The sequence below is a fragment of the Pelecanus crispus genome, chromosome 5 (assembly GCF_030463565.1).
Source record: "Pelecanus crispus isolate bPelCri1 chromosome 5, bPelCri1.pri, whole genome shotgun sequence".
In the NCBI taxonomy this organism is placed as follows: Eukaryota; Metazoa; Chordata; class Aves; order Pelecaniformes; family Pelecanidae; genus Pelecanus; species Pelecanus crispus.
Genome location: NC_134647.1, coordinates 52,367,878 through 52,381,833, shown reverse-complemented (window position 1 = coordinate 52,381,833; position 13,956 = coordinate 52,367,878). Strand labels below are relative to the sequence as shown.

At 55.2% G+C, this 13,956-nt stretch overlaps 1 protein-coding gene across 1 annotated transcript in view; it reads left to right on the top strand.

Annotated features, from left to right (window-relative positions):
• ASTN1 (astrotactin 1) overlaps positions 1-13,490 on the top strand; it is a 47,935-nt gene extending 34,445 nt beyond the window's left edge. The window contains exons 9-22 of the mRNA XM_075711151.1: positions 1,653-1,727; positions 2,209-2,346; positions 2,732-2,882; positions 3,610-3,776; positions 3,973-4,167; positions 4,495-4,622; positions 6,908-7,012; positions 7,187-7,375; positions 10,484-10,752; positions 11,005-11,138; positions 11,825-11,976; positions 12,323-12,458; positions 12,589-12,689; positions 13,303-13,490. Of these exons, the coding sequence (XP_075567266.1) occupies positions 1,653-1,727; positions 2,209-2,346; positions 2,732-2,882; positions 3,610-3,776; positions 3,973-4,167; positions 4,495-4,622; positions 6,908-7,012; positions 7,187-7,375; positions 10,484-10,752; positions 11,005-11,138; positions 11,825-11,976; positions 12,323-12,458; positions 12,589-12,689; positions 13,303-13,490 (2,128 nt within the window). The remainder of the gene's footprint in view (positions 1-1,652; positions 1,728-2,208; positions 2,347-2,731; positions 2,883-3,609; positions 3,777-3,972; positions 4,168-4,494; positions 4,623-6,907; positions 7,013-7,186; positions 7,376-10,483; positions 10,753-11,004; positions 11,139-11,824; positions 11,977-12,322; positions 12,459-12,588; positions 12,690-13,302) is intronic.
• The last annotated feature ends 466 nt before the right edge of the window (positions 13,491-13,956 follow it).

The following is a 13,956-nucleotide window of genomic DNA, read 5'->3' as shown; positions in this document are numbered from 1 at the left end:
GGGGAGATGCCACATGGTCCTTTCCTGGAGCATGGAAACCTCTTCTCTGTCTCAAAGTCTTCATCACACGAATTTTAGCCACAGTTGGAAATTGCACCCTGGGTGGATGCAACCTAGCCCGGGTGCTGATTTCCATCTTGCAGGCAGGTCCAAGCCCACTGGCTGCATGTCCTGGACATGTTGGCATCTGTGGGCTGCCAGATGTGCCCTCTGGCAGAGGTCTGGCAGCCACCACGCCTCCGCAGCGCCTGCCCCAGGGCTGAGCTCCACTGCAAGTCAGGAGTGGCTCCTTACAACCCCTTTTCCACCGATGGGGAACAATACCTTGCCTCTGCTTTTGTTCCCTGCCTGGCGTGCTCCTGAGAAGCAAGAATAAAACCCATCTGTGGGAGCACTGGAAGGCGGAGGCGCGAAGCTTTCAAGGCGTTGGTGAGACGCAAGCAGCACATCGCTTTCCAGCCGAAGCTGACCTCATTCAGTGCAATCCGATCTGCGGGCTGAATGTAATCCCCTGCTCCCAGCTGACTGGACGGGAAAGTGGCATTGTATCCCAGCGAGGAAATGAGACGGAGCGCTGTAATCCTGCAATCAGGATTTTTTTTCCTTTTTTTTGTCCTTGCTGAAATAACTTCAGATTAGAAATTAAAGTGCTTGTGCAGGAGAGCTGTAATTGCCTCTGGAGAAAATCTCTGGGCTTGTCGGCAGCACCCGATGCTCTCACCAATAATTTTAACAGCAGTGATGCAATGGGATGGAAAATCTCTTTCTTTCCCCAGCTCTGAGCTCTTGCAAAGGGGATTTGGAGGTTTAGGGTTTGGGTGTGGGGTTCGTGTTGCCTGATTCAAAGCCCACTGCAGTCAGGTCTCTGTGCCTCCCCTTGGTCTGCCTTGTCAGCCTCGCTCTGCAAGTGATGCTCTACCAGTGGGGCCGTGCTGCAGGGGATGCATGTCCCGAGGTGTTGCAGCCAAGGGTGCCTCACTGAAGGGCACTGGCCACTGTGTCATGGTTGCATGTCACCCTGTGCTATCTAGGGCAGCAGGGATGGAGGAGACGGGGCCATCAGCTCTCCAGCCTCCCACTTGGCTCCAAACTTCCAGCTTGTCTTCCAGACCCCTTTGCAAAGTCCCGTGGGGGCTGAGGCTTCCTCAGTTCCCCTCCTGAAACAGTGAAGCCTAAGGGGAAAAAGGCAGGTGGTAAAGCTGCGGCCCTGGACCTGATGTGCTCCCTTGCAAAAGCCTCGCAGAGAGAGGGTCCAGCTGTTTTTTGGGGTTTTTTTTGCAGTTCGATGGCTGTGATGCAAATTCCTAAAATGAGAGCTGGGTGGGTGGTACCCGAGCATGCAGAAGCGTGAGGCTCATGGATGCCAGGTGGGCGGGGGGGATGGGAGTGTGCTGTACCCAAAATGAAGGATGTGATACACGACGGACCCATTGGCAGGTTGGGCCTGGGGTGTGGAGCTGATGTTGTAGGAACCCCAAAAATACGAACTCGCATGTAGGGTATTTTAATCAACTTGTCCTGGCTTGGTTTGAGCTGACTCATCCCAGGACACCTCTGCATATGAGCTGGGGGCTAAGTGGGGGAAGCATTTTGGGCTGTGAGGGGCAGTGGGGGTGTGATGCTGGTGTGATGCTCCTGGGTTTCTCTTCCAGGCCTTGGCCATACACCATCTTCCAGCGTGGCTTCGACTTGGTGTTGGGTGAGCAGCCATCCGACAAGATTTTTCGGTAAGCAGTAAAGGCAACCTGGTCAGCACATTTTGGGGCTTAAAAATATGACTCAGGGCATACAGGCAGGCTGGTTCCCCAGCTGGCAGGGCTGAGCACGGCTGTTCTGTGCCACCTCCTGGGGACATGCGAGCATGGCTGAGAAGGTCCTACTACAGCTGCCATGTGGGCTGCTGGATGCCCAGCAGCTGGTTCCTCCTCTCCATCAGTGATGGGAGTGAAGTTTAGGCTCTGAAGGAGGATTTCTAGTGAAAAGAGAAATGTCTGCCTTTTTTTTTTTTTTAATTACCTAAATTATGTGTGCTTTTTGGGGTCATTTGGGTGCATTCAGAGGAGCCCACTTTACCCTGCCCATCTGCTTTTGCTCAGGCTGGCATCCCTGCAGGGCACGGGGGAGGTTCAAGGGCTTGTTTTTGGGTAGAGGCAGCCCTCTGGGCTCAGCATTTCCCTCCATGCCAGCCTTTGCTGCTCTCCCTGGCAGGTTCACCTACACCCTGGGGGAAGGCATGTGGCTGCCACTAAGCAAGAGCTTCGTCATCCCGCCGGCTGAGCTGGCTATCAACCCCTCGGCCAAGTGCAAGACTGATATGACAGTGATGGAGGACGCAGTGGAGGTCAGGTAGGTGTGATGGTGGGGCTAGGGTCTTTAGGAGGCGTTCCAGAAAATAAACTGGTGGTGCACCCCTAGAGTGAGAGGACCAACCCAAAGCACATGGGGGTTGATGAGAGGTGGGACCCCCACTCCACATTTTGCAGGTGGAGATTAGTACATCCATTAACCTGCCCCTCTTTAGTGCCTGCAAAGCTGAGCCTTTGGAAGTAGCTCTCATCATCTCAGTAGCTCCTGCATCCCTCTAGAAGCTTGGCTGCCGTTCAGTTTGCTGTCAGCCCAAGGGAAACCTGAGCTCCGGAAAAACCCATGCAGCAGCTGTGGTCGTGCACGCGTTCGCAACATCTCATCGAAGCAGTGACACTCCTCCTCCTCCTCCTCCTCCTCCTCGCAGGGAAGAGCTGATGACCTCCTCCTCCTTCGACAGCCTGGAGGTCCTCCTTGACTCCTTTGGCCCTGTCCGCGACTGCTCCCGGGACAACGGGGGCTGCAGCAAGAACTTCCGCTGCATCTCGGACCGCAAGCTGGACTCGACAGGCTGTGTGGTGCGTGGCCCCCCAGGAACCTGCAAATCTCCTTTGGTGTTAGCAAGGAGGGGGAGGGTGGAAGGGGAAGGGCTGCATCCTTCCTCCCTTCCCATCTCCTTGGGATGGATATTTTGGGGTTGGTTTTGCAGGCAGGAGGAGATGTTTTTGGCCTGGCACCTCCTCTGTCCCTGCCCTTGCTACACACGTGCACGAGGGACTGAGAGCCCATGTGTTTTCTGGCTGTCTGGGAGGTCCTACATCACTCATGCATGTCCCCTGTCACCACCACAGCTGCTTTGCTGTGCAGAGAAAGCGTGTGCCTCGAAACGGAGGGGTTTGTGGGCCTGTGGCATCCTGCTGCGATACCACCAGAGCTGGACATTGGGGTGGGGTGCCTGTGAGCGTGGGGCAGATGGTGGGTTTGGAAAGGGCAGCATTGCTTTGACAGTCACCGGAGCTGGGTGCTGGTGAGTGGGGTTGATGCCAGCACATTACCTTGGTGGGGCTGGCTTGGGGGACTCCCACCCTAGGGGCTGCACTTCCCGGGGCTGAAAAGTGACTTTGGTGCAGAAGGAACATCTGCAGCCATGGGTGGTCTTGCCGCCCTCTGTCCCACAGCCTCCAAGCATTGCTCAGGCTGCGATTTCCAATGGAAAGCAGCGCCGGAGCCCTCCCCTCTGCCTTAGCCCCAGGGCCAGGTTTCTTCCTCTGGGGCTTCACCTCTCACTTCCCCCACCCCTGCCAGTGCCCGACAGGACTGAGCCCCATGAAGGATGGCACAGGCTGCTATGACCGTCATGTTGGTGTGGACTGCTCAGATGGCTTCAATGGAGGTTGCGAGCAGCTGTGCCTGCAGCAGATGGTCCCCCTGCCTGAGGAGCCCCTGCTCTACAACATCCTCATGTTCTGTGGGTGAGCAACACATCACCGCCCCTGCCACAGGGATACCCCTGAGGTGCTGCTGTACCTTGCCACTGCCACCCTGAGCTTGTCAGGTTGGGAGGAAGGGTCTCCTCTGTTCCCAGTGTCCCTGCTGGGGTGGCCTGGGGGCCCCAGTCCCCATTGGTGGGGGCTGCAGCTGATGGTGGACCTTGTGCTGGCTTCCCAGGTGCATCGAGGACTACAAGCTGGGCACGGATGGGCGGTCGTGCCAGCTCATCTCAGAGTCATGTCCTGAGGCGGGGGACTGTGGCGAGCCCCGTGAGCTGCCCATGAACCAGACGCTCTTTGGGGAGATCTTCTATGGCTACAACAACCACTCCAAGGAGGTGGCCGCAGGGCAGGTGCTCAAAGGGACGTTCAGGTGAGTTGGGAATGTGGGAAGGTGACCCCAGCAGGGTCAGACCTCGCCATCCTCTCCAAGAAGAAGGCATGGGAAGCAGCCTGGGGCTGGACCTTAGCAGACTGCCTGGTCCATCCATGTCTGGCCCAGCTTTGCAGGAGATGGAGTGGCTGGTGGGGAGGGCTCATCTGAAGCTTTCCATTGAGAGTAGACATCTTTGTAACCTGTGCCCAAAAGAAAGGCTTGGTACTGGGTGGCTTTTTGGGATGGGTCACTGGCTGATGGGGATGATTGCAGGCAGTTCACCTGTCCTCCAGCCCTGCCCTCCTCTCTGCAATTAACTTCCAGGCAGAACAACTTTGCCCGGGGCCTGGAGCAGCAGCTACCAGATGGGCTGGTGGTGGCCACAGTGCCCCTGGAGAACCAGTGCCAAGAGGAGCTCTCCGACCCCACACCTGACCCTGAGTTCCTCACCGGTGAGTGAGTCTGGCCAGACCTGCACTTCTCCCAGCAGGGCAGCTGCTGGTGTGCCTGGCTTCAGCACCTAACCCTCCCAGGTGATATATCTACCATGGGATATATCTAGTCTGGCTTTAGCATGCAGCCCTCACCTGCAGCAGTGGTAAGGGGAAGACATTAAAAATGAAGGAGAGGGAGAGGCTGTAAATTAGTTGTGTGGCGTAAAAGCTCAAGTATGCATTGGATATTTGGAGTATTTGCAAAAAGGATTTTTTTTTTTTTATTCAAGGCAAAAAAAGTTTTCCAAATACCTTTAATCTGATTTCCAAATCAGAAACCCTTTGCCGGCATAACAAAGCATTCAATACCTGCTGCAACCAAATCAAAATGTTTCAGTTTGTCCTGCCAGAGCATCATGGGCCATGAGTGATAGGGTTATCATGGATTCCTAGACAACCTTGAAAGATTTACTTTCCTTCCACCAAGTTGCCAGCACCCCTAAATAGCCTTTGTTTCCTTGGTACTTGTTGCTGTTGGCTGAAATGGCCAAGGACACTGGGCAGCTACTAAATGAGGGGTAGTAAGGTGGATAGTAAGGTGTTTTGGAAGATGTCTGCAGGGTGGTCTTATACGAGACTTTGTGCATTCAATTCATTTGGCAGAGCTCCCAGGAGGGTTTTGGGGAGCAACTGCACCCAGGGTCCAATGGGTGCTGGTTGCTCCAACAGGGTGCGTGGCAATGTAGGTGTATGTACAGGCAGATGCAGGCAGGGAGGAGGGTGCTAGTAGGTCCCGGCAGGGCTGAGCTACCCCAAGAGACGGGTGTCAGCGGGTCACCCCTGCAGCCATGGGAATGCTCAGCCCTGCCTGGATGTGCTGGAGGATACCTGCCTCCTAATGGGGTTCTGCTGCCCTTGATTGACATGGTTGCATGGATGTAAGGAAGGTACTGCCACCACGGCCTCAGCATCATGGCAGGGTCGGTAGGACTGGGACTCCGCCGGCAATTATGCTGCGGAGGCAGAAGCCAGTAAATTACCCTATTCATTTCCCACTGCTCTGCTGGCTCTTTGTGGCTGATTAAGGGGGAAAAAAATAACAACCAAAAAAAAAAAAAAAAAAACCAGAAAAGAAGTAAAATCTTCTTTGCTTGTCAGTAAGCAGATCTGGATATTGCTGTGAATACATGAGAGGCAGAGCTGATGAGTAAGGAAGGGCTGTTTTTGCATAAACACTTTGCAGGGAAGAGCAAGGCTTTGAAGCTGTTGGTAGCAGCCAGCACTGAAGGGAGAGGCACTGGAAGGCAAAGAATCTTATCCTCCTTATCCTCTGCCTTCATTTCTTGTTATGGAGCAGGGGATGCCTCCTGAACTCCTGCTGTGTGGCTGTCTAGCAGCAGAGTTTGCCGCTTCACTGCTGAGCAGAGGCGTGCCATGTTGGCTGTACAACAGCAGAGCTGTGAGGGAGGAGGTGGCCGTGCCCCAGCATCCTGCTGCAGCACATCACAGGATGCTCTGGTCACCAAAATCGGAGCCATGAGCACCCTTCAATTGACTTTCTGGGGCTTTGTCCAGGCTTGGTGGCCTCTCTGTCCCTCTTCTCATGGAAGCTGAGCTGCTATGTGCTTTGGCTCATGCCTTGGGCAGGACAAAGTGGCTACCCAGCCCTGGTCTCCATGAATTTCTGGCTCCCATAACACACAGTTAAGTGGCTGGAGAATGGGATGTCTTTGCCTGAAGAGGGAGAAACCCCAGGTCCTGCTCAGCTCCAGCATTGCCATAATGTCCCAAGGGAGCGGAAGCATCAGCAGGCCTGTGATTTCCCCCATACTTGTGTGTCCTGCTCAGCTCAGTCCTGGCTTCTCAGTTGGCTGCACCCAGGCACACGTGGCGTGACGGTGACCGTTCCCAGGCCTGCAAACCACTCATTAAAAAGCGCAGCTCTCATTAGTGAAATAATTAGCACACCTGGGCATGTCTTGGGAGCGGGCACGGAGAAGGAATCAGGGATTCAGGAGGAGGCTCATTATCTTCTGATGCAGAGCCCTGGACAGCAGAATGAAATGAGCCCACGTGTTTTCCTTCAAAGCTATGATTTTAATTGCCGGGGAGCAGCTGACCCTCGGCTCTGAATGCCTTGTCGCCTCCCTGGGGGGACATGGTGTGTGCACAGTTCTTTCCCCCAGCTTCTTCCCACCCCGCTGGCTGCATTGCCCTAGGCACAGCGTGAAGGGCTGCAGCCATCCCCACGGCGAGGCATCCCTGGGCAGTGGCACTGACCTCCTGTGTCCCTTCTCTGGCAGGGATGGTGAACTTCAGTGAGGTGTCTGGGTACCCACTCTTGCAGCACTGGAAGGTGCAGTCTGTCATGTACCACGTCCGGCTCAACCAGCTGACCATCTCCCAGTGTAAGCGTGCAGGGCTGGGTGGAAGAAGGGAAAAAGGGGTGGCAAGAGGACTCACAGCCTTCTTCTGGCAGGTGATGGGCTCAGAGGTTGGTTGCCCATCACAAGCATGTTAGAAGGGTGGCAAGGTCTTGGGGTCCCCTTGGATTTGAGCATCTTCTCCTGTCTCCTCCCCAGCCTTCAGCAATGCGCTTCACTCTCTGGATGGGGCCACATCCCGTGGAGATTTCATGGCACTGCTGGACCAGTTCGGCAACCACTACATCCAAGAGGCAGTATACGGCTTTGAGGAGTCCTGCTCCATCTGGTATCCTAACAGACAGGTCCAGCGGCAGCTCTGGCTGGAGTATGAAGACATCAGCAAAGGTAGGAGCCTCGCTCGTCCCAGGAAGGATCCCGAAAGCCACCCCATGAGAGTGGGAAACTGGGTTTGCCTTTGGCATAGCAGGGAAAGTGCTCAGCCCATGTCAGGGCTGCATCCCATGTCATTCTCTTATTTACACCCTGCTCTTGCACCCTTTGAAGCCGGCTGAAGGACTCCTGTGGACTGCAGCAGGCATTAGTCTGGGCCAGAACTGAAGATAAATACCCACATCCCGAGGGAGATGAAAGATGAATGTGCTAATCCCACCAAACCGTCCTGCCTGATTCTGGACTTAACTGTTATTTGTCTTTAATCCTGTTCCTCCCTTCCTTTTGTCTCCACCATATCTGCTCTCTTCCACTTGCATCCCCCGGCCAGACTTTTCTCCCTCTAATGTGCTTTCTTCTCCCAGGCTGTCAGTGCTGTGCTTTTAATGTCTGGAGCCCAGTTATGAACTGGGAGGTTCACCATAGTGCAGAGGGCATCCGGCACTGCTGCATCCCCTCCGGAGCCCTTGCTGCAGTGAGGTGTGATGGCTCCCCCATGGAAGGGGTTTTGCAGGCAGGCAATGGCTGGTTTGGACATGAGATTTCCAAAAGCAGAGGGAACCTAACATTTGCCTGCTGCTGGCTGTCACCAGGACCACAGCATCTCTTGTGCTGGCCTTTGCAAAGCTGCCTGCAGGCATTTTGCTGCTTGTGCTAGGGACGTTGGGTTGTACCACCCAGGCTTGGGCGGCACGCAAGAGCCAGCTCCCAAGCCTGGACATGGGGGATGCCAAGTGGAGCTGCTGCTTTTTAGGTGACCTTGGCTTGCTGCCCCCTGCCCAGGTGCAGGCAGCGTGAGCTTGGAGCTCACAGGCACCATCATCGCCGTATCATTTCCATCATGAAGCTTCATAATTCTCAGTATTAGCACCAGCCTACGGTGCTGCTCTTGCTGTGCCCTGGCCACGGAGACATTTGTTTTCTCTCTGGGGCTCTTGTGTGGGAAAGGCTTCTTTCTGAGCCTGAGTCTGGATCCTGTGGGCTCAGACCTCCTGGAGCCTGGACTTCTTCCCAAGCCCACCTGCGAGAGTACAGACCCATTGCTGGTTTTGCTGTGGGCCGTCTCCAGATGTAGCATCTTTTGATTGCAAGTACTTTTTTTTCTCCTGCAATTTCCTTCTCTTTGATTTTCCTGCTTGGAGGCTTTTCAGGTCTGGCAGTCTCTTTCCACCCACAATATCACATTTCGGTTTCTCTCTGGCACCTGCCACTTTCCCTCCTTTGCTTTTTGTTTGCAAACGTCAAGAGCTGGATATCGATTGAGAAATTGCAAGAGACAAATCATTCCCTGGCTCCTCTGCTTTCCCTTGGCGCCTGCTAAGCTGCAATTCACAGCCAGCCCAAAGCGATCCATTTCCAGCTTGCTGGGGGAGTGGAGCAATGCTCTTGTACCACAGGTTTTGTTTAACAGCCTTGTTTTCTTCACAGGAATCTCAAGGATAGGCTACCGCTGGCCCATTTCTCAGCAAACCCTCGCAATAGGAAGATCTTCCTATTGAGCCATGGATGCACTCTCCGCAGCAGCCAGCCCATTCCAAGCCACCACCGGTGATGCCCTGAGCCTGCCCAAGGGGCGAGGTTTTGTCTGGGCATCCTTCGGCTTTCTCTGACCCCACTGACTACCATCAGTGGTCCCTCTGGGCCCCTTTTTCTTCCATGTAGATCAAGAGACATCCTTTGGCAGGGATTTTGGGTGAAAAGCACTGTTCCCCTGCACAGCAAGGCTTGCAGCGGTGGGGAAATCCCAGCCAGGGCACAACAGTGATAGCAGATCCTACCTTCTCAACTGCTGTGCCAGCACTTTTCCCCTTGTGTTAAAATATTTCCTGCTATGGGAGTGCTGGAGAAAAGCCCACTAAGTGCAGGGTCTGGCTCACTGCCCCACGTGGCGGGGCCACAGTGGCATCCAGCATCAGGCACCTTTGTGCAGAGCTGGGAAAAGCATAGGCCATGGCAATGCTTTCCTGCTGCAAATCTTTTTTCCAAGCCTGTCAGATTGCAGGGTTGCCTGAGGGTTGGCAGGGTAGGATGAGCAGATATTGCCCTGTGTGCATGGGGCAGAGGATAAACGAGCCTTCAGTCTCGCCACAGTCTGGATGGGGGTCTGCTGTCCCAATGAATGTATCTGCCTCCATCTCACCATTTTCTTTTGCTTCACGATGGTGCTTTGTAAGCTAAGACCTTAGGGAGAGACCCTATTTTCTTGCCCAGCTGCACTTTTGCCCACCACCATCATGCCCCATGACAGTGCAAAGAGACAGGAGAAGCCAGGCTTGAGCCAGGTCCCCATCTCCCTTCCCCTGTATAGGGACCAAATGCAGGAGGGGTGGAAGGGCTGGAGAGGGGCTTGGTGGCTTTGTACCCATCTCGGGAGCTTTCTGGGCATTGTGAGGCACTGGCAAGTCTTCCCTGCTCATTCTGAGCTCTTTGGTGCTGCTGGCTGCAGACCTTTGCGGGGGGGCAGGGAGCACTGAGTCAGCATTGATGCTGTGCACCCTGGTTTGACACTCATCCTTTCTGGTCTCCAGCATGCTCTGTCACATCAGATTTGATTGGAGGGCCTTGGGAACCGAGGGAGTCGAGCAAAGAAATCAGCTGTTGGGCCAGGAGGGCTTTTGCAGTGGAGTGGTTTGGCAGGGGGCTTTACTGGGGCATCAGTGTGGGGTGAAGGTGCCTAGGCAAGTCCTTCATGAGTCTCCAGACACATGAAGGAGGCTCCCTCTCGTGGGGACCTGCTGCAAGGGTGGTCCATAGCAGTGCAAGGAGAAGGGCTGGTGGCTGGGGAAACTGAGGCACGGGGGGACAAAAGGACCTGTGATGGCAGAGGCCAGGGTGGACTTTTCAGTCCTGATTCCTTCTCTGAAGACCAGTGAGCATTTCATCCATACAGAGCAAATGGGAAGCTCTTAAGGATACAGGGCGGGGGCGGGGGGGGGGGCAGTGTGTGTTTCTCTGGGCAGCACTGCCTCCCTCCTGGGTGGAAGGCAGGGCTCTAGCCCCCTTGCATCCCCTTATTGATGGCTCGGAGCTCACCCTGGTGCCCCTCTTCTCCTCCTTCCACAGGCAACTCCCCCTCAGATGAGTCAGAGGAGCGTGAGCGGGACCCCAAGGTGCTCACCTTCCCTGAGTACATTGCCAGCCTCTCCGAGTCAGGCACCAAGCGCATGGCAGCTGGTGTGCGGATGGAGTGCCAGAGCCGCGGGCGCTGCCCCTCCTCCTGCCCGCTTTGCCATGTCGCCTCCAGTCCCGATGTGCCAGCTGAGCCCATCCTGCTGGAGGTCACCAAAGCGGCCCCCATCTATGAGCTGGTCACCAACAACCAGACCCAGCGGGTGAGAAGCCACTAGCTGGGGGTGGTGGGGTGGGCATGGGGGATGGCAGGACAGCACTGGGGGGGTCTTTGCAGGCAGCTTGACCTCGTAGCGTCATGTCAAGCCATGGCAGCCCTTGCCTGTTGGCCAGCTCTGCTCTCCAGGGTGGATGGACCATGCTGAACCCACCAGGGGATGGATGAGCACTGACTTGAGCGGTGGTGGGATGGGAGCTCACCTGTCCAGTGCTCACCCCCTCCTCCTCTCTCCCAGCTCTTGCAGGAGGCCACCATGAGCTCGCTGTGGTGCTCGGGCAGCGGGGATGTCATCGAGGACTGGTGCCGCTGTGACTCCAGTGCCTTTGGGGCTGATGGTCTGCCCACCTGCGCACCTCTCCCACACCCCATGTAGGTCTCCACCCATGCCCAGCCTGGCCTCTTGGTGTGATGGGTCTGGGAGGAGGTGGTGATGGCCAACAGTGTGGTGGCAGGAGGTGGTGGGGCTGAGGTGACTTTATGGGACAGGTTTGCAAGCAGATGGGGGACCTGGAAATCAGGCAGGGGGTGCAGAGATGCAGCGTCTTTTCTAAATTCAGAGGGATGGGGAGCTGTTTTTGGATCCATCCTGGTAGAGCAACCCCAGGGAAAGAGCCTTTTGGACCAGCATGCCCAAGAGCCAGGAGGGGTAGGAAACAGGGAGTCACTTCTCTCCTGAGGTTGCTCTCTCCTATGGGTTAATGGCTTTGAAGCCCTTTTGCTGTGAGAGAGTAATGCAAAATCAGTCCCTACATACTACCTTACAAAACCCAACTCATTTCTGGTGTATTTGCGCATGGTCTACACAGCAGAGTGAGTAGCACTAGCAAGTATGTTCATGCTGCTTTTTGCACTAGCCGTGGGACTGGCTGGAGAGGTTGTCTTCAGCATCTCTCGCATAGTGTGTGCCTCAGCCTGGCAGTTTTGCTGCCTTTTTAAGGCACAGAAGAGCAGCAAGGCAATGATAGACATGGGTGAGTGTGAGCATGAGTGGGTGGTGGGGTTGGCCAGCTGACCTTGCCCTCCCGAGATGCTGACCGGCTGGCATTGCCCCCCAGCCTGCGACTCTCCACTGTTCACGAGCCCAGCAGCACACTGGTGGTGCTGGAGTGGGGGCACTCGGAGCCCCCCATCGGGGTGCAGATCGTCGACTACCTCCTTCGTCAAGAGAAAGTCACTGACAGAATGGACCACTCCAAGGTAGAGACAGGTGAGTGGGAACTCCACTGGTTCTCTCTAGGGAGGATGGGGTGGAGATGTTGGAGGAGAGCCTCTGTCTCCCTCTTTGCAAGGGGATGCTGCAACACATCCAGTATCCTGTGGAAGACAAAGCAGCCCCTCTCCTGCCCACCGTGCTGCAGAAGTGGTAGCTCCACGCCATGGTGATGAGCCTTGCTGGAAAAGCAATGGGTCCGCCTCTGCACCAACCTCATGCATGAGCCTTGGTCCCCCTCAGCACCAGGCAGCATGGTAGCGGGTACAGACCTCAGTGGCTCTCCACAGCCCCAGGGACACCTGTGTCGTCACCCGTGGTGCATCCTCCCCTCTCTCCCTAGAGACGGTGCTGAGCTTTGTGGATGACATCATCTCTGGCGCCAAGTCACCCTGTGCCATGCCGGCCCAAGTGCCTGACAGGCTCTCCTCCACCATCTCCCTCATTGTTCGCTGCCTGGAGCCTGACACCACCTACATGTGAGTTGCCTCCCCCATGCCACGCCCGTGGCAGCACTGTCACCCTGACCATGGTGCTCCTGCCTGATGCTGTCTGTGTTTGCATGAAGTCCTGGGAGTCCGGAGCTTCACCTTTTTCCTTCTCGGCCAGGTTCACGCTCTGGGGAGTTGATAACACAGGAAGACGCTCCAGGTCCAGTGATGTGACAGTCAAGACCCCCTGCCCTGTGGTAGACGATGTGAAAGCTCAAGGTGAGATGGAGGGAGCTGCTGGACTGTGGTGCTTGGGACCAGCAACACGGAGTTCCTGCTTCCAGCATGTCCCTGCACACCTCTTGTGTCCTGGCTGTAACACCTCTTTCACCCGTGGTGGCTCAGGTGCTGCCATATGATGTTGAGGGTTGGTGTGGAGGGCGGCAGGAGGCACACATCCCTTCTGCAAACAAATGCAGAGGCACTTTGTGCTGGTGGAGGGGTGGGATGATGGGTGGAGGGTCAGGCATTCAGGACATACCGAAATAGCCAAGAAGACCTGCCTGTCCTGCCCAGAAAGCAACTGGTAGTGTAGGTGGTGGCTGTGCTCAAGAAACACCTTCTTGTGGATAAATGGTATTTCACTAACAGTACCTGATGACACCACCCATTTCTTGGACCAGACTGTGGGAACCTAACCTGGACTGAATTCGGGGAATGCCATCTACTCTGTTGCTCCTCCATCGGCACCTTGTCTTGATATGATGTAAATCATAACTTGGGACAAATCTTGGCTCTGTTCTTGGTTTCCCTAGAGCCAAGCTTTAGCCTGGTGGGCTTTGTTCATGCCTTTCCTTGCACCCCATTAAATACCCGCTGTCCTTCTGCCCAGAAATAGCAGACAAGATCTACAACCTCTTCAATGGCTACACCAGCGGCAAGGAGCAGCAAACAGCCTACAACACTCTGCTGGACCTGGGTTCTCCCAGCCTGCACCGAGTCCTTTACCACTACAACCAGCACTATGAGAGCTTTGGCGAGTTCACCTGGCGTTGTGAAGATGAGCTGGGGCCCAGGTAGGCTCGGAAGCTGGGTTGGTTAGGCAGGCAGGCCCACCCACCAACAGACTTATCCCTCGTAGATGTTGGTCACCAGGAAGGTGGCTCTTTCATGAATGGCAAATCTCATGAATTTGTTTGATGATAGAGCTGAAAGTCTCACAGTGGGGTTCCTGTTTTGCTGGATGCTGTGCATATGTTTGGGGTCCAGCCATCTTCCTTGAAGAACCATAAACACAGGACAATGTCGAAGGTGGTAGACAATTGTCAACCTATCGTTCTTGTCCATCCCACCAGCCCTATACTGTCTCTGGAGTTTTGCCTATTCTGTTCATGCTATGCAGGGTGGGAAGGGGATGGAATTCTCTTTTTCCCTCAGTAGGTGCTGCCACAGGCAAAAAGGCAGAAGGTCTTGGAAAAATAATGCACCTTTGAGGAATGCAGTTTGTTGCGGGTGAGAAGGGGAGGGAGTGTAGTCAGAGCGTGTT